The sequence below is a fragment of the Calypte anna genome, chromosome 2 (genome assembly GCF_003957555.1).
Source record: "Calypte anna isolate BGI_N300 chromosome 2, bCalAnn1_v1.p, whole genome shotgun sequence".
Classification (NCBI taxonomy): domain Eukaryota; kingdom Metazoa; phylum Chordata; class Aves; order Apodiformes; family Trochilidae; genus Calypte; species Calypte anna.
The window spans coordinates 16,803,374-16,823,517 of record NC_044245.1 but is presented as its reverse complement, the minus strand read 5'-3'; the positions used below and the strand labels follow the sequence as shown (position 1 = coordinate 16,823,517).

The 20,144-nt window shown below is 45.8% G+C and overlaps 1 protein-coding gene across 1 annotated transcript in view; it reads right to left on the bottom strand.

Annotated features, from left to right (window-relative positions):
- MKX (mohawk homeobox) overlaps window positions 1-17,734 on the bottom strand; it is a 44,854-nt gene extending 27,120 nt beyond the window's left edge. The window contains exons 1-5 of the mRNA XM_030445572.1: window positions 17,634-17,734; window positions 17,134-17,380; window positions 14,811-14,970; window positions 7,990-8,143; window positions 6,366-6,701 (exon numbers count right to left, since the gene is read on the bottom strand). Of these exons, the coding sequence (XP_030301432.1) occupies window positions 6,366-6,701; window positions 7,990-8,143; window positions 14,811-14,970; window positions 17,134-17,315 (832 nt within the window). The 5' untranslated portion in view covers window positions 17,316-17,380; window positions 17,634-17,734. The remainder of the gene's footprint in view (window positions 1-6,365; window positions 6,702-7,989; window positions 8,144-14,810; window positions 14,971-17,133; window positions 17,381-17,633) is intronic.
- Window positions 17,735-20,144: the final 2,410 nt, after the last annotated feature.

Sequence of the window (20,144 nt, the reverse complement as noted above, 5' to 3'; positions counted from 1 at the left end):
AAATACTCCTTAAATTAACTGCTAATTTTCTTACTAATTTGCCCATTATATTCATTACTAGCCATGTAGTCTACAACTAAAATTGGAAAACAGTCTGATTTATGAGCATGTCCTTTTCCTTGCACATAATTTCCTGAAACATTCACATTTGGGCTGGCCCCAGTTTTTAAGACTGAGCATAATTCTGAAGACATTTTTAAACAATAGGAAAAAGGGAGTAAGTATTTCTTTCTCTTTGAACACACACCTTCACTAAATGAATGGAGGCCTGAGGCTTGCCAGTGAACAGGCCTCACTAGAGCACTGGCTAACTCTAAAGAGCAGTATTAAAATATGTAGTTGTTAGCAATTGGTGACAGCACCATACATTTTTCCTGCTGTGTCTTGGGCAAGCACAGGGGTCTGCTGCTTTTTTGGCCACTGCTGAGAATATTTGCACTGGGGAAATTTTAATGGTCTTGGAGAAACACAGGCAGGCTGCTTTAGCCCTGTTTTTTTTAAATCTCTGATTTTTTGGACAGATGTTGTCACCTTTTCCATTTCAAATCATTTATGCAAGAACATCTCATTCTCTGTGATGATAAAGCTGTCAGGAGTCCTGAGACGTGCTGCCCTGAAGCAAGCTGACTCTGAAGGAAATCCTTTGTGGCAAAACAAAAGGCTTGAGATAGATTTTACTGAAATACGTGGAAAACTTGCCATGACATCAACTGAAACAAATGTAGCAGCAGAGGTACACACGGACCTCCTCTGATCCCTGGGGTATTCACAGCAATTATATCTGAATTATATCCAGAAACATGCTGCTATTGGGAGCACATCTGACCCACACATAGCCTGTATCTCCAAAATATTTAACATTTCGGGTTAAAAAAACCTAACCCAACCCAAACCAAACTAACAAATCAAAGCCCATTACATTCACAGCCATTTGCATCTGAAAACAACAGCCAAAACAAGGATACACAGTGTTGGGACCCACCTGAGAGAAAACAAGTACCCTCATTTCCCACAAAACTGACCATTAAAAAGAGGGAGCGGAGAGAAATGGCTCAGAAATGCTGACACTGCCAGGACTGCTGCTTCCCCTCCTGCTGGGGCTGGATCTCTGCAAAGCTCTTCCCTGCCTGCAGGCAGCCCCTGGGTGCCCATCATTTTGGGATGTGCTCTACCCTCAGTGCCACCAATGTTGCCAGCCCACCCAGCACTCCCTCACTGTATTCCTCCATCTGAGACTTTCTGGTTGAAAATGCTACCTTTCCCCAAAAAGAATTCTGTTTGGAGGAAGTGTCATTCTGCAGGTTCATGTGGAAATAATCCTTACCCATATCCCTTGCAGCTCAAATACTGAGAAACCAAGATGCTAAAATGAATTAGAAAGAAAAAACCCAATTTATTTGACTTCCGCTGTTCAAACTGAAAAAAACACAACACATGAACAACCAACTTAACTAGTAGGGAATGGGCAGGATCTTTTAAATTCTCAAGTTTGGGCTATCACATCTGGTATATTAAACTTGACACTGTCCCTATAGTAAAGCCTTTTCCTTTTTATCTTTCTTTTGAAAAAACAACAGAACGGCAAATTAAACACAATCCTCTCCTCAGTTCTCAATGCCATGCTATTTCAGTGTTGATGAATCAGGTCATGTAATAATAAAATTCCTGCAGAAATATGATCTTAACTGTGTAACCTTCAAATTGCAGTTATGCTGCTCTGTGGACTTAATCCAGTACTTGACATTCCCCTTTTCCATTTCACTTCTGGATGACATTAGGATCTGCAACAAGGACCTCCTTCAGCTCTCCCAGGTTACCCTTTAAAGTATCCCCAAGGTCTACAGCACCATATAGATCAAACTTGCAAAGGTCAATGGTAGTAGTGGGTTTTGCGGGTCCCTTGAGTTGTTTCTGAAAACAGGTTCCATTGTGTTCATATTATGCTTTTAAATTTTATAGCTCATTTTTAAATTACATGTTAATTTCTAAAAATGTTGAATTGCGAGGAAAAGTTGGCAAAGACCACACCAAATCACAGCACAGTGCTGCAGCTTGTGCATGTTTCTGTATAGTACTTATGTGCACTACTATACCCTCATACCTAAGTGCTCTGTGTGAATGTGGGCCTGATCCTGCAGAGTCTCATCAGAGGTGCTCAGTGTGCTTCTATAAACAACACAGGATCGTGCTTTTCACAAAATTTGCAGCATTCATATGAAAAAAAGAAAGGAAGCTTAGAGGAAAGAAAAAGGCAGAATTGAAAACCTCAGAAACTGAACACACTTCTGAGTATAAATGTCTAAAAATAGAGATCAAACATCTTCAAAAATCAACCAGTCATTCAAGAGTTGTTTTTTTTTTAAAGCCACTCTCCTTCCCAGTCTGCAAGTATTTAGTTTCCTCACTATTTTTGTTTATTCTGGCTTTTTTTCTGTGCTAAGTAAAGTACTACATGAAAATAATGAAAATCTGCCTACAGGAAAAAGTTTGAAAACTCCCTGTCATTTCATCTCTCTTTCTAGTTTTGATTTTTGCTTTCATTCATCAACCACAGCTCACCAGACAGCAGTATCTCAGAAAATTGAGATTTTTCATTTCCTTGGGCTATAATGATGCAGAACATTTTGTTCCGGCAGGTGACTGATGACAGGGAACTTGCAGAGCAGCGCTGCCTGATTACAGACAAAGTCAGCATTTTAGTGACCCACAAAACGAAGACTGAAGCTGCTTTAGGTTTCCAGCCTCACTACAAACATTATTAAATCTTTTCCTCACAGATTTCTGGAGTGCTTGTTGCAGTCAGACTGTTGATTCTGTGTGCATTTGTACAACCACTGGAGAGGGGAAAGTCTGGGTTTAGTTATTCCTGTCACACTGCGAGCCTGCTGCGAATGACAGCGTGCCAAGGAGTGAATGAAAACTGCTTCTCCACTCTGGATTTTTAACTAAACAGAAACACACAACCAAGCCTCTCAGTGGTCAGTTTAAGACACGTATTTGACCAGTTCTATGTATTTATATATTATACCTGCAATAGGATTAATACAAACTAAAATTTTCTACCTAAAAACATTAATGTATGCCACATTATATCCATAAGCACATCAGCTTACAACAGAAACACTTACATGCATGACATATCCCAATGTGACTGCAGCCTCCCCCAGCAGCCCTGTCCCCCCACTCCTGCCCCCGGTCCCCCCACTCCTGCCACCCACACAACTCCCTGGCTCCCCAGACCGGGATGGAGCAGCGTGGGCACCACGGCTGCTGGGGGCCTGGCTGGGGGCTCTGTGCTCCTGCCCCAGCACTAAAGCTGCTTCTCAGGAGCTCGAAACAATTGTGCGGGGGTATAAAGTGAGGCTGCCCTCCCGACAGTCAGCTGCAGTGCCTGTCCTTGATCTGCATGCAGGATTTTCCATCTGCATGAAGGCGGAGCCCAGTGTTTATAAGCATGTTAATGACCGAAGTGGGAAACCGTAACACCCGTTTTCCTTACGAAGTTTGACCTGTAATTTATTGTTTTTGTCACTGGATGCGGGACTCAAACCCTGTTAATCTGGCACGAGCAGTTGAGATGCACGTGGCCATGCTGACCCCAGGCACTGGGGGAGCATCTCACCCTGGAGATGCTGATGCACCTGAATTCAGGGTCCAGCCCATAACATAAAACACACGAGGTGAGTAAGCTTTCCTCTCATGATAATGCTACAAAAAGTTGCTTTTCCAGGAAAGCACAATAAAGAATCTGCTCCAACACCACTGATTGCCTGCTCTCAGGAGCACAGCAACCCTGACAAATTTTTCTCAAATATAAAATGTTTTCATGATGCTTTTTGAAATGCTACTTAAAACTTAAAACATCTAGTGGGGACTTCACAATTCTGCTTCTTGTTGTTAAAAAAGAGCTGTTTTATTCAACAGAAAAATCACAGCTTGGAGCTCCTTATGAATGGTGATATCTCACTTAAAAAAACACTCACTGCTTTGGTGTGAGTGGTACACTCAGACATACCTTGGTATTTTATATAACCAAAATGGATTACAGCTATTTTTGACAATGCAGATACAGCTCTGCTACACAACTACACTGGAAACTGCCAATCCAGGAATTCAAATTGCAGACAAAAGACATAAAAATGTTAAAATTCCTTATTAATCTCTTCTTATTTAACAATCATTTGGATAATTAATTCTATTTTCATGATTTTGAGATTTCATTAATGGATGATAACTTGAAAACACCTGCTTTTTTTGTGACAGGATCAATTCCTGCATGTTATAATAATTAACAGGACTGTAATCCAGCAGCTGAAAAAACTCTACTTGTACATGTTATTTTCTGCTTGCACACACATAGATAGGAAAGATATACAAAATAATACAGTGTGTGCACATGATCATTTTATTTCTATCAGCAGGCTAATACTTGTCTGCTTTGGAAATGTAAAAAGAATAAAACTATACCCTGAGAGCTTCTGGTGTGTTCTCATCAAAGGCCATAGCACTCCAAAATATAAAAAAAAAATATTTAAGAACTGACTTAAATATGATCTCAAGAGAAGTTTGAGGAATGACACTCACAAACTTTAAGGACAAATATATCAGCTTTTACTTCTTCTAGCTCAGCTTGTAAACTCACACAGTTACAGTATGAATATCTCAGCCTTCTGATTAAAAACCATATTTTTCAGAGCAACTTGGCAGGAAGAACTTAATTCAGTAGCAACTTTATTACAATTTTTAAAAAGTCACTGTGTCCATTTTTAAGTTATTGTATAAATGTACAGAAACCAGAAGTTTACATATCTGAGCTGCTGCATCTGTTCTTGAGTGACTCTTTATTTAAAAATAAAACTTGGCAGACAATATGCCCATAATGCAAACCAAATGCATTTGGTATGTTTAAAAAAAAAAGTTAAATGAACAGTGAAGGTAATTTAGAAACTTATTCAATTGAGCAAGCATTATTCTTGCTCCCCACAAGATCCCATTTCTTTATAGAGTCCCCATTCCTCCCTCAGTTATCAACCTGCACACACCATCATCCTCCTACACCAACCAGAGCACCCATCCTCCTGAAATACTTGTGGTCCCTCCACAGGGACAAAAAACCCCAACAAACAAACAAAAAAATCCACACAAAATGTGCCAGGAAAGAGAAGGCAAAGGCTGCAAACTTGAGAGGTTGCAAAGGCATGGAGCACTCAAACCTGCCTGCCAGGGAAGCCAAGGGGAATCAAGTACAGCATCTAAATCTATTTTCATTTTAGTACAAAGCTTTCCAGTACTTTTTCAACCATATTCACTTACCCCAAAATTGATGCTGCCTGAAGAGTGGTCTCTGTCCAAATAACCCCCCAATAAAGGCCCGAGGACAACAAAAAGGGCTGCTGTAATGAGTGGAAACCCTGAGGAGCTAGCAGAGACCTCCTGAGCCTGGGATGCAAAACTTCATTTTTTTAAAGCATAAGGGGACAAGCGTTTGCCCTATGTATCCAAAGAAATACAGAAGAAACTACTCAAGGGGAGACTTCTAGCACTCCCTGCCCCAGAGGGATTGATTGTCCTGATCTATAGCCATCTACTGGCATAAATCAGTCCTATGTGCCACCTTCTGACTGGTAACACAGCAGATGATACAAATCATGCACATAGATTTTTATTGATAAAATTAATATAATAAAATATGTAAGACGCTTAAAAAAACCCCTAAGACAAGACATTTAATGGCCAAGTCTGTGGCCCCTGAGTTCAGTGCACTGTGTCTGGAAAGTGATGCAGAAATTGGTATAAACTAATCCATGTACTCATAAGAGATGCATGTGGACCAAAGGGCCGTATACTGCAGAAGGCACTGTGAGGACAGAAAAGATGCTGTACAACAGGGAAAGATGTTTGTGTGCACTCCATTGCAGAGCATATGATTCATGTACGTGGCACACAGTCACCTTGAAAATTCAAAGCCCTCCTCTTCCTTCCAGTGGGAAACACAGAGTACATGGAGTCCTCCCCTAGTCCTCCTCTATTGTAATAGAATGCTCAAGAGTTTTCTTCTTCTTTAGGCGTGTCTAAGTGCCAACAAAACCAGCCTGTGTCATTCCAAAAGTCAGCCTCATAGTTTACTCAAAAGCAAAGCTTCATTGGAAATCAACAATAGCATTTGACTTCAATACTGTTGATGGAACTCCAATTAATGAGAGGATGGACATGAGTGATCCATTCATACAAGAAGGTGGACAGGAGTTATCCATCTCCCTATTAGAGGGTGGAAAGGAGTTATCCACTTTCATAAAAAACACAATCAGGTGACACCATCCACCAATGCTGGCTGTATTAGAATTGGTGCAAAAAGAATCCCTTACCTGTCCGGTAGACAAAATTTCCTTCTGTCTCTGATGATGACGGAGACACCAATTCCTCCTCAAATTCATTGGAACTAAATGAGCCAGAGTGATTCCTTTGCCTTGTTTTTTCCATCATAGCTGCATTAGTAGCCATGACATGTCTCAGTGAGTCATTTAGGTAACGATTCAATAAGCTGCTTTTGTATTTGGGGGGTGACACATAATCCTCATTGGCACTTGTTTCTGGTCTCACTCCTGTTTTTATTACTGAACTTTCAGTTTTAATCACAGTGTGATGAACTGGTTTGTTATATCCCCCTTCGTTCATATGGTTTCTTGGAGGATTTTCTCCATCTGAAAACAAAAGAAAAAAACCACAGCAATGTATCAGATCCCTAATATTTAACAAGAAGCTTCTACATGCTTTAAATTGCTATAGAGAGAACTAGAACAAGACAAATAATTTTAGTCTTCAGCATTAGACAACGATTTTCATTTTCTTCTGTTCACACATTATTCACAGTAGTTCCCAGGGTTCTCAGATGTTCCAGCTATCCCAAATTAATTAACTGTAGAAACAGTGTCTGAGTCTAATTTCCTCATGAACAACACAAGACAGGTAAAAAAAAACAGCAAACTGAGAAGTGCCCTAAAGCAGTTCCAAACGTTTAAAAATCTAGGTAAATAAGCTGAATTCTAACTATCATAATTTGAAATTGGCTTCCCCTGAATACTCTTGACTTTGGGTTTTTGAACAACACTGACATAGTTACATGTATTTGCTTAAAATGTTCTCTCTTCATTGTCCTACAATGACTCTTTTAAAGGGAAGTGCAAACCAAAGAAGTGGGCTTACAAACGAGAATCGGAAGAAAGAGAATTCAAACTTAATACAAATTGAAACATAGTCTCCTAAAAACTCACCTACACATTTTTGACAATGTCCTGCATTAATTGTGTATGTGGGATACTTTTTTCTGTCAGAGTAAGACCATGTCACAACTGACTAAAAAAGCACCCACAGACATAACCCACACAAATGTTCCATTAAAAAATTCAGGATGCTATTAAAATAAAAATCCTGCATCTGTTCATTTGGATAAGACAGAGAATTTCAGTGCACCTTTTAAGGAAACTTTTTGCTGGTAAAATACATAAAATAAATACAGTAATATTCAGTTAGCTTTTAGAAAAGCCCCACTGAATTTAATCAGATACTCAGATACTTGTTAATCAGATTCTCTAGTTAATGATGTGATATTGCTATAGCCCTTCCATCAAGAAACAGTCATGATATTCCTCATTTTCTTAAACCAACAAATGTAAGACTTTTTTTTCCCTTTAATGCAGATTAAAGCAACAGCCTTGTAGAATTCAATGAACTAACATTTATCTTTTTAGTAACAATGCTATACAAACCAGGCAAACAACATGTAACCAAATTGCCACCCTGATTATCCTACCAAAGGTGCTTTGCAAGCCTCCACTGTAGTTGGGAGCAAAAAATGGCACCTAATTCACAAAAAGTAAAGGTGAAGCCATCGAGGGTGTTTTATGAGAAATCAGAACTAACTAGGGTATGTGATATTTTTCTAAACCTATTTCAATTAGTTTAAAATGGCTAAAAAGAGTCTCAACCAACCTTCAGAGCAGGAGTCATCGCTGCTCACACTGAGCCGTTCAGCATTTCCCTGAACATATTTGTTGTACAGTTTTATTCGTAAAGCCCAGCTAAGATCTGGCTGCCTGACAGTGTTCTTCAGGCGACGTCTTGCATTGGCAAACCAGTTTGATACCTGCATGCAAATGAACACATTAGTTTATCCTGAAAACAATGTAAATATACAAAACTAGCCCATAGAAATTTAATGAGTGATCTAAGGAAATAGAAAACAAGGGAAACATGGACAGGAGTCCAGGAAACTGTCACTGAGCAGAGCAAGAGCCTCAGACAAGATGGGAACTTCCACCTTTCCCAAGTGTTAGCAAACCCTCATTATTAGAGAGATTTTAATTGGGGTGTCCCAAAAGTCATCTTCCTTTAATTATTTTTTCTTAAGATAATGCCCTGAACTTTCAATGTGAACCTCTGTTATATTACTAACATCCTAAATTAAAACAAATAGTTGATGTTCAGTTATTTGCCTTTGACATTTCTGTAGACTACAGTAAGGCTGTTGATCAGAAAAACCCATTTTGAATTTGGCCATATAAAAGCCCATATTCTCATTTGTGCCTTATCACTACTCTGACAACTACTGGCTATCAGGAAAGTCTTATGCAGTATGTGACCTGCTTTGAGTCACTGCAGAAGTGAACTGTTTGCTCTACAGAATAGCAGCTTTTATGAACTTTTTGTTAGGGAAATTCAAAAAAGCAGTGAAGATGCAGATTTCTTATTGAGTGAGTACTAAACAAGAAACTGGGTTGTCTTCCTCCTCAGCTGCAGAGCATTTTCTAGAGTCTGTCATTGCAAAATAGATACAAGTTAGTATCCTTCCAACATACATGGCCACAACAGAGTCAAGCTCAAATACAAGGACTTCACAGTGCTTTAGGTACCAAAGGACCAAAAGGACATGGTACAGTCATCTGTGCCAGCAGTGTTAAACCATCAAATGGGATGCATGCTCTTGCAGTGACTATGCATTAAGCATACCTGATAAAATGCTGGTCTTGACTCTACTGCACATTAAAAACATATAAAACAAGAAATTCTGACACTGAAAGTGACCTTACTATAACCTTACTACAAGCAACAGCACAGGCAAGCTACCTACACTCTAAAAATATTTATTTAATGATAAATCAAGTCTTAAAAATGTTATTTACTCCTTGCAGGAATAAGTGTATTTTGACATGACCTCTGCAAGAAGGAGGCAGAGTAGCATTACTTGCAAAGAAGAATGTAAAGAATGCTGGGAGAGCCTACAGCCCCACTCACACCTTTTTTCCGTCAAAGTGCAGACAGACAAAGTCAAGACTACTGAAGTCATATTCTGACCTGGGAACCATCATACCATTTAATTTACATTAACCAGCAAAACAATTTAACACATGCTTCACCAATACATGCTGCCCCACCTACTAGAGAGCCAAGCTGTAGACCTCAGTGTTGGATTTTGGCCCTAGTGTTATAATTCATCTATTGTAGCTAAGGTATAACCACACAGAAGTATTTGTCTTACTGTTCTGGATTGATAATCCCTTCTAGAGGAATTACAAAACAGACCAAAACACTGTCTGCTTTAAGGAAAATCAAAACTTTGCTTCAAAACATGGTAGTGGTGCCTTAAGCCTGCCACTTCAGTTGAACTTAAAATCATGTTTACATTAGACAGGGTTCCACCAAAAATACAGTGACCCCTGTATCAGTGCTGAGATGCCAAACACATAACTATACAAATCATGTATTTTACTCTGACAAGTCAGAAGACCAAAACTGTTGCTGGCAGAGAACAGTAACTAATCTTCATTCTCTTCCAAGGCTACTTGATAATATTCATCATATTGACACAGCAATCCTTACAGTAAACCTGAAAGTGTGGGCTGGAATCCATCCACTTTCTAACACTGTTAACAAACACTCCAGGCTGCTCAGCTGAAGCAGCAGTCACCTGGTTGCTGCATGATTTAGTGTAACTCTGAAATCAAGTATGCAATGATACAGATGGCTCAATCCAGGGTCCCACTGAGTGTTGTGGCAGTTACTGCAGCATCTTACAAAACTGACAGCCTTCTAACAACTCACTAGAAAGAGGCTCATTTATGCTCCATTTCATTATATATTGAAAAATTTCATCAGTGAAGTGCCACGCACAAAAAGAAAGATAGGGCAGTATTAGTATGACTCATCCATAAAAGCAATTACATTTAGCAGGAGTGATTTTTGCACAGCACTCTTGGTTTATTTTGGGCTCATTCTCCCCATTCCAACACTTTGCTTTCTGCGTATCAATACGAAAAGATGAGTCATATTTTAAGTCTCCTATTATGAGAGGAGAAACCAGTAGTATTAGATCATAACGAAAGAACCTGCAGTCAGTGTTTACAAAAGGAGCTTTCAGCTAAAGCAAAAAGTCAGAAACTCCAGAAACTCCTGTCCCAAACATAGGCCTGTTAAAGCTGAAAGCAAGTCCATTCAAGAGATTCTTAAGCTAGATCAATGGTGTTGTACCTCAGGGTGTTTTCCTGCTTTGCACAATGGTGTATGAATGGTGTATGTTGCTGGAAAATCCTGATCTCTAAGATATCAAGAGATTCAACACCTGTCCCACTCTTCAGTCCTGGACAGGCTCCAGGTGTGTGGCCTGCAAGAGGCTGCATGGCCACAGGCTATACAGGACAATATACTCACCCTCAACTCTGGCCACAGCCTGGGTTATTACAGGCTGTTCCTGGGTTCTTTAAAGCCAAGGACATTTTTGTCCCTAATTTCAGACAGCCCCATATGTTACCTTGTGTACCCATGCAGATTCAAAAAGCTGTATGACTGATGCTAAAGTGCCTGTCTGTACCACTCTTACTTCAGCTACTACAAAAAGAAAGCTAAGCTGTCAAAACCAATCCAAGCTTTACCATGGTCCCAAGTTACTGTGAGCACCAAAAATAATTTAAAAACCCAAACCAGTAATTTACATACAAGCCAGTAGGAAAATCTTTGTCTCAGAAACCTCCCAAAGAACCACATATCTTGAAAAATTGCATGCTGAAACTCACTGTTCTTGTAAAGTAACAATCACGTAGTTCTTCACGACATAAGAAGAAAAAACCCAAAATGACAATAGATGTGCTTTCCAGCATTTGTATTTTACAGGAGCTCAGTCATTCCAAAAGAGCATCAGGTACTTTTAACAGCATCATGAAATATTGACCCCCTGGATTTATCTCTGATATAGACTCTTAAATTTTATTGTAATTTGTTCTGTTTCACTGCTTAGGAGTGGCCAAATTTTCAGAAAGGGAAAAAAAATCAAGTGATTCTCTTCCTTCAGTAATCCAGATATGCCTTTATGAATCTGAATAGTATTAAATCCATAGCAGCCCATGACCAATATATTAATCATACTATTGCAAAAAACTTCTCTTCAACAATACAGCCATTCATGTTTCTTTCTGGAACGAATACACACCCATTTTTCTTTTTTATTTCACAAGAACATCTAAACCAAAATTTAAAACAAAATAAATCAAACACTCTGGTAATAACACAAATGAAAATGTAGCATATTAACAGCACATTAAAAGGACAACTTATTGGATTCTGAATTGGAATCTAATTAGGGTAAAACATAAAATGCCTTTTCAAACTATATTGCTTTTTTGGTTTCCTGCTTTGGCAGTTGAGGAAATAGAGAACTTTGGACTGTTGCACTGAAAGCTGCAATAACATTTGCCTTGAGGACTCCTGAAGACCTTGTTGGCCTGCTCAGGAACAAAGCAGCCCAGAATTTGCCCGAAGTTTGGTACTACTTATTACAAAGCAAGATAATTTATGATTCCTGCAAAATCCTAACTCTTTGAAAGAGTTTGATTTCTCTTCTGCAGTGCTGTCGGATGCGCAGCTGTAGCAGTCCCTTTACTGTCCCACTGCACCCAAGAACAGGGGGTTAAACCAAAGTACAAGGGAAGTAGAATACATAATTTTAAAATCAGCCAAGAGGGTGAGAGTAGAACTAATGAAAATGAAATTGTGGAAGATTTGACATATAGATACTGCCCTAAAAATGACAGTAGAAAACAGGGCTGGATGTCTACCTCCTCAGAGAAGGATCAGTTCGATCCATGCCAGAGTCCTGAAAAACTCCTTTGGATGGACAGTACATATTGGAATAAGGTTTACTAGATTAAAAAAAAAAAAAAAAAAAAAAGAAAAAAAGAAAAAAAAAAAAGTGGAGAAAAGTTACAGCTATATTATCAATATTACTGTGAGCAACATAATCTTCCAGGCAGCTGCTGAAGACCTTTCCCAAGGTTGGTAGTCAGGTGAAAAACAAAAATCCCACCATTCATTCCCTAAATGGCATTTTGAAGGAAACTCAAAGGTTCACCAGTATCATCTGCCTTCCCTAGGGCTTCCAACTACAAGGTGTCAGCACATGAGGGATGCTGGGAAGAGGCAACAGCTGTCAGTGGACAATAGCCTCCAGTGCAAGCTGTGGGGGCAAGTGTGTGTGCCCACCAAGAGCAAACACAAGACATCACAGAGAAATGGAGGAAGAGTGGGAAACAGGAGACAGGTCAGAGAACATGAAGGCATGTAACCCAGAGAAAACATCACACACTGATTCCTGCTTCTCCAGTGATGTCTGGTGTTACTCGATCAGAAACGCAATCACAAGAGTCCCTGGTGGGTGCTATTGTAAAGTGCCCCTCCTGGGACAATATCAAAGCTTTCCAACAGGTACTGAAGCTGTCCTGAGCCCAGCCAAAAGCACACAGCCTTGGGGAAGCTATTTCAGATGTGCCCAGTGTGACTGAGATCACAGCCTGGCGCTTTCCCCCTCACTCTCAGAGAACAAGAATTTTGATCTGGATTACAGTCTTGTTCTTTCTGGGCATCCAAAAAGTAGATGTGGTGTGTGTGCTGTTTTGTTCTTCTAGGCTCAGGAATTACTGCTCGTGCCAGACATATGTATTTACCTCTCGTACAGATGCTATTGTATTCCTGAACTATATGAGCACTGCACCCAACTGATGGAAGAAACATCTGGGGGTTCTTTTTTGATGGTGTGCTTCTGTAAATGAAGATAGATGTGCTGGCTTGCATTGCTCTTCCAAATACTACAGTTCAAAGAATTAAGGCTGGTCAAATTCAGCTTCAGTATAAATCCACTAGAGTCATGTGGGTATAGCACAGATAAATGCAGCCTTCCATGGTTCTCTTTGCTTTTATTCTGCACCTTATGTAGATCACAAAACCCTGTGGTGCAGCAGCCATGGTTCACTTGACACTTTTATAAAGGCTAACACAGCATTTCCCCATCAGGCTTTATCACAGCTGTCATGAGAGAAATACTGCAAAACCCCACAAGCTTTTTTTTTGCTTGTCTGTTCATTCTGAGGCATTTATAAAAAAACAAGAGAACTCCTCAAGATATCTATAATTTGAAAGTCTCCTGACGTATTCTGGATGTATGTTTTAAGTCATGTAAAAACACAGGGAGATTCTAAAAGCCATAGTCCAATAAACTACTCTTGTTGAACTGTAGCACTGAATGGATATTGTTTATGCAACCATATTTTTTAAAGTCTGAGTAAATCTTTCATGTATATTTTTAAAAGAAAAAAAATTTATAAATGTCAGGTATAACTGGCATATTATGAGACATTTATATTATTTTTGTCAAACTAATGGATTTTTTCTAGTGCAATAGCTTTTCAGTCATGTACTGAAGTGTAAAAAGTTTCCCATTTTGTTGTTACTAGGACAGAAAACCATAGCACTGGCTTTTTTGAAGAAGCACACAAAACAATAAAGCTGAATTACCACCTTTTTTCCTCTAATCCTACATATTGTTTGGATATTTTCATATCCTTTGCAAAGTGACACAATGTGCCAGGTAGAGTGCTAAGGACCCAATCCTTCAAAGCACATCTGCTTCATTTTATGCACCTAGCAGTAGCTCCCAGTAAGGAAATTAGATTGTTTACAAAGGATAAGTCTTTGCAGCATCCAGACCTGAGATAACATCACTCAGCAAACAACAGCATTTAACCACATATTCCAACAGAGTGCCAGATGGCAAAGAGAACAAAGAAGTAAGATTTATAAACATTTGCAGCCAATTCTGTAACTCTTACTGCAACACAGCTGGCAGTCATTTCAGGGGAGTTTTACCTGAGAGCAAAACAATTACGCTCCATATCTAATTGCACTGTAATGGTAATTCCTGTAAGACTGTGAAGCACAATCACTTGATGCTGAGCTGCTGAAAACAATGTGTACACCAGCACTAAAGTCTGTGCAACAGGTGATGATCATTATCAGAACAATGTAACTGTTTCAGTTCTAGCATATTTACAAAAAAGAGTAACTCCCTACAACTTCCTCAATAAGGTATATTTCTTTGGTGGAATCTCCCCCTACTGATTTTCTTTCACCTAATATTTTTAAAGACTTAGCACAAATATTTCCACTGTATTTATAAATGAGATTACACGATGAACGCATCTTTTCCTAGGAGAGAAAGCACACACCTTCTATCGATTGCCTCTAGCACTTCCCTGCCCAGGACAGCCCATACGTGGGAATTCCTGTTTGGGGGAGACAGTCCTGTCGGAGGGGGAACTTTGGGAAGGGCAGCAGGAAGGATGTGAGCAGGACCCTGGAGGCACTGACGCCTTCCCTAATACCCAGCGCTGCCTCCTGCGCAGCTCACAAGAGAGGCTTTGGGTGATGCTGCTCCCGCCCCTCCCGTTCACGAAACGCCTCAAAGGAGCAGGAGTAGGAGGGTCCCTTACCTGCACCAGGGTCATCTGAGAGCCGAGGGCCAGCAGGATCTTCTCGGTCTTGGTGGGGTAGGGGTTGTCGCGGTGTTTATAGAGCCACTGCTTGAGCGGTCGCGCCATGTCCTGCAGCGCCTGCCGCTTGTGCCGCACCTTCCCGCCGCTCTGCCGCGCCCTGCCGCGGAGAAGGGGCGCTGAGGGCCGCAGCCGGAGCCGTGGGCACCTGCCCAGCCCCACACCCGGCCCCGATCCCGGCGCCGAATTCACCTGCGCGGCCGCCGCGGCAGGAGGCGCGCAGGGTGCGCCCGCGGAGGGACCAGCTCAGGGCGCTGCCCCAGCCCCGAGGTGCGTCCTGTTTGGGAGTAGCAGAGCATTGTCCCCGCGGGGCGTTCGGGCACTTTCGGGCAAACTTCGCCCCGGCCAGGCTGCCCAGGGGAAGATGCTGTCCGCGGCTCCCACAGACGGGACCTAGCGGACTTCGGCTCCCTCAAGGTGGACCTAGAAGGGAGGACTCAGGATCGGCTTCGCCGCCTGTGATCTGCCGGCGTTGATGCTAGGAGCTCGGGCGGCTCAGCCGCGGGAATTTCAGCGGGGTTAGGGTATCCCGATGTTTTCGGTGCCCGGCATTTGCTAGGCGTTGCGGTCGGTCTGTTTACAGTGGGCCTTTCCGGAGGAGCCAGGGCCCGACTCCCACAGCCCTGGCCGTGCACCCCGGTGCGGTGCGGGCTGCCCAGGGACCAACCGAGCCTGTCCCCCCGCCCAAATTTGTTTGCAAGTTGTATTCAGAGAGAACCGCGGCACCGAGCACCTCCGGGGTCACTTCCCTGCTCGGAGCTGGCAGCAACGAGCGCTGTCAGAGGAGCCAGAGGGCTGCTCCCCTTTCGCCGGCAGCGAAACAGCCCCCAAAGCCCCACACCTCCCGGGGGGGGAAACGTGAAACCAGGGGACATCAAACGCAGCTCCCGTTAAAATTAAACAAAATAAAAGAAAACCGAAAAAACCCACAAAAAACCCCAAAACCCAAACCAAAACAACAACAAAAAGCAAACCCAAATAACTACCAAAAAGGGGGTGTTCATTTAGCAAAAATGGTTTACAATAAAAAGCGAGTGAAAAAACCGGGGTCATCAGAAGGAAAACCGCAGAGGCGGCCTGAGGCCGGCGGCAGGACCGGACCGGCGCTGCACGGCGGCTCCCACCGGTGACGGCAGGGGGCGCCACGGGGCCGCGACTGGCAGGGCCGGGCCCTTCTATGTCGGGTCCAGTCGGGTTGGACACGGCCGGGCCGAACCGAACAGAGCCGGGCCATGACGACCTATGCCGTGCCGAGCCCTGTCGGGCCGAGCGGCCGCGGGCGCTGTTTCCTCGTTCGGGGTTCCCTCGGCAGCCCCGCTCCGCCACAGTCGGCAGCTAATAACATTTCGATGCAGCATAACCTGCGTCCTCCCAACCAGCACCGCCGTTAAAAGTACGAGCTGATGCAATCATTAAGGTGGAAATTCGTCAGTAAAAACAGCTTCTAGGGATTTCTAGGTTTCGGAGGCTTCTGACTGTGCTATCTAATCTTACTTTGTAAACCTGACCCGAAATGTCTGGTCTGCGCTCGCCAGCTCAACCGTTCGAGTTACAGAGCTAATACGTCCTCTGATCACCTATTTCACCTGTTCCAGTGCAAAATAAATCAGCAGCAGACGGCTCTGCCTCTGACGCCTTTTTAGAAAAACCGATCCTAACATCACCCTGCCCAGGCCCTGACTAGCAGTTTCTTAATCTGTTTTAAATCCCATCCCAGAGAGTGCACCGACATTCCTTCCCGTCCTCTGCTCAGCTCGCTGCAAACCGACTGGGACGGCGGAACAAGTGCTGGGGGCTGCGCCCTGCCCGGCCGCCTCAGCCCCGGTCGGGAATCGGCTGCCCCATCATTGCCGATGGGGACGGCCTAGCAGCTGCCCGGTCCCGCAGGTTTCACGCGTTCCGCCGCGACTCTGTTCTGGGAGCTTTAATTACATGAAGCGCCCCACTAAACCGGAGAGCCCCCCGTTTCCCCCTATGTTTTTGTTTGGAGGCAGAGAGGGGGAGGAACACGCGGCAGGACAGGAGAGCTCTGCCTGGCTCATTCCAACCCAACGGGATGCCCCAGCATCACCTATTACCGGAATTTCCCACCGCAGCTCTGGAATGAGAGTCCCAGAGAGCATGGACCCGGGGCCGCGATGGAGAACCTATCCAGAAACCCATCTCGCAACCCCAGCCCGGCTACGCGGCAGCCCGAAGCTCCGGCAGCGGCACGCAGGGCCGCCCCGCGGAGCCGCGGCGCGGAGAGGAGCGCACGGCATACCCCGTCCGCCGGTTCCGCAGGCTGAGGCTCTCCTTGATGGACGGGCTGTCGGGAAGCAGCACCTCGGCGTGGTGCGGCCCCTCCACCACCCCCACGTAGGGCCGGCCGCTCCGCTCCCGCTCCTTGGCGTCCTCCTCGAAAAGCACCTGGCCGCTGAGCTTGCTGAAGACGATGGTGTTCATGGTGGCGGGCTAGGGGCCGCCGTCGGGCTGGGCGCCGTCTCCGAGGTGCGGGGGCTCTTTCTGCGCTGCGGGGAGGCGGCAGTGGTCACCGGGCAGCAGCGACGAACCGCCGAGACCCGCCCGGCGTGGCCGGCGAGGGGGGGGGGGCAGCGCGGAGGCACCGCGCGCCGCCTTCTCACCCACGAGGGGGAATGGGGTGGGCCACCCGCCCCTCCCACGGCCCGGCCCGCTCCCACGGACCCCCACCCGAGACCGGTCCGCTTTCGCGGCCCGGCCCGCTCCCACGGCTCCCAAGGCCCAGCCCGCTCCCGCTCGCACCTCGCCGCCAGACTCCGCCGCGCTCCTCGCTCCGTGTCGCAATAGTTCGGAGCGCGGGTCTTCTGTTAGGTTTGGTGTTCCTCTCTCGCGTGCTTTCTCTCTCTCTCTCTCTCTCTCTCTTTCTCTCTCTCTTTCTCTCTCTCCTTTTTTTTTCCCCCTTTCCCTTCCCCTCCCCTCCCCCGGAATGATTTTCCCCTTCCCCCTCCCCAAACGGGGAGGGAAACAAATTGTTTTTAACGACCACCAAATGCGCAGAGCCGGCGCCCGGAGGCACAGACGCCGCGCAACCACTCTCACCGTCAGGACCGCCGCTTCCCACCCCCCCCGGGGACGGGGGGACGGGGGGGGGGGGCACCGCCAGGGAGGGGAGCCCGGCAGCCCCGGCAAGGGCACAGCCCCGCCCGGACAGTGCGGCGTCGAGGGGCGGTGCGTGGAGAAGAGGCAGGGTCCCGGCTAGGGACAGCCAAGGAGACGGGAGGGCACGGCTGGGCAGTCCCCGGTGTGCACGGGGGGGACGGTGTGTCACCCGGGTAAGGCTGTTGATACCGGCTGGGATCACGCTGCCCACGGGATATACCCTCGTCGGGGACAAGGGATACAGTCGTCACGGCGGCGGCCGTGCTGGCACCGCAGCTCTGTGCCGCTCATTAACGGCAACGTTTAATGAAGCAGGACGAGGAAACACGTCCCCCCACCCTTCTCTGTCTCCTCTCGCCCCTCCTTACTCCCCCTCTTTCAAGGCTTATAAATTAGACCGCAGCCCAAGCCGCGAGACAGCCTGCTCTCTTTAGCATCCTTGTTGCGGCTGGCGCGGTCCCGCGGAGTCGCCGGCGAGGTCTGCGGGAGCCCCGGCGCCCCCTGCTCCTGCCGCTCCACACTCCCCGCCTTGAGGCACAGTCACCCCGCCGAGCTTAACATTTCTGTTACTGTGCGCAGAAACGAAGATGGCCACAGTCAATATTTACAAGGATGTAATTCAGACGTTATTTGACCGCCGCGGACGAACGCAGAGCAGCCGTCTGCGCCTGCGGGCCCGGCGGGACGTGCGCGGGGCGGACCCCCTGTGCGCGTACCCCAAGCCCTCCTCGGCACCTCGCTTCCCCGTGGGCTTCCTGTCACGTCCTTGTCCCCTCAAGCCTGACTTCAAAGGACCTGAGGCCGCATAGTCGTTAAGGGTTTTATCCCTTTCCTCTCTGCCACCCTGGGCCTCGTTCCCTCCCTTACTCCTGGGCCGGAGCAGCCACCGCGAAACGGCTACGCGGTTCTCCGTGGCCCGCGACACTGGAGTGGCGGGGACAGGCGGGCGAGGGGCCGCCGCCGCCTTCCCGGCCCCAGAGCCTGGGCGGGGTCTGGTACCTGCTGCGGGCGCGGCCGCTCCGGTCCGCGGCGGGGCGCGGCGACGGCTCCTGCCCCTGCCCCCGGGCACCCCTGCCCGCCCGCAGCATCCCTCTCCCTGGCTCTGCCGTAGCCTTTCTACCTGCCATGGGATGCCTGCTGCCACCTACCCCCCACCCCGCACCCTTCCGCCACGGACGCGTGACGTCACGGGCTCGTTCTGCGACGTCACACAGCCACATGTGCTGGGGACGGAGCTCTCTGGAAAGAAGGGCACCCTGGCGTCAGGCGCCACATACCAGGATGTCATTCATCCGGTTGCTGAAGGGAACCAGGCTGTGGAAGGGCAATGCACTGAAGGTGCATTTAGAATCATCTCAATCCCCAGGGTGGGAATAAATCCCCACAATTTGCTGCTAGTCCGCGGCAGAGAAAACAAAGGGTACAAATGGGGGTAAAGGAGTGGTTGTGTACAGCCCAGGACTCTGGTCAAAGCCCCATTAGAGACTCTCCTCCTTCCCCCTTTCATGCCTTGGGCAGAGCATTCAGAGACAGCTGGGGATGGGGGGAGACAAGCGGTGGAGTGAAAACCCACTGGTACTCTGTGCTGATGTACTTACAGGACTTGCTGCAAAACATGCAGCTCCAATCATTGCCCAGCTGAACTGTTGATGTCCTGAGAAGTATTGATATATTACATCAAAACGAGACTAAGAAAGACAGGCTTCATAAAAAAAAAAAAAAGCTAAGGTTCACTCTAGCAAATTCAAAAGGTGACCTCAACCATGCAGCCTGGTACAATTATTTACCCTGTTCCCCTCTTGCAGCTAATCAGTCTCTGCAGGAGTGATCCTCTCTGGCAGATCGAGTACAATCTCTGGCCCCCAACTCCCAAGAGGATTTATGGATGGAGAAGAGCAGGTTTCTGAAGGTCCTGGAGGCTGAGACAGCTTCTGAAGTGGGGTCAGCTCATGAACTGTCAGGGTGCAGAGCAGGGGGCCTTGGCAGAGTCTCCCCTTCTGCCTGGTAGTGGGATGGATACTCCTTCCCTATGTGGTGTTGCAGGAGGAACTGGGAAGGCAAAGATAATCCCCCACTGTCTCTTTTGATGATGATGCTGCTCGGGCAGGGGCTCGGGGGCTTGATGTGTAACATTTGGAAGCTACGTGGCTGTCC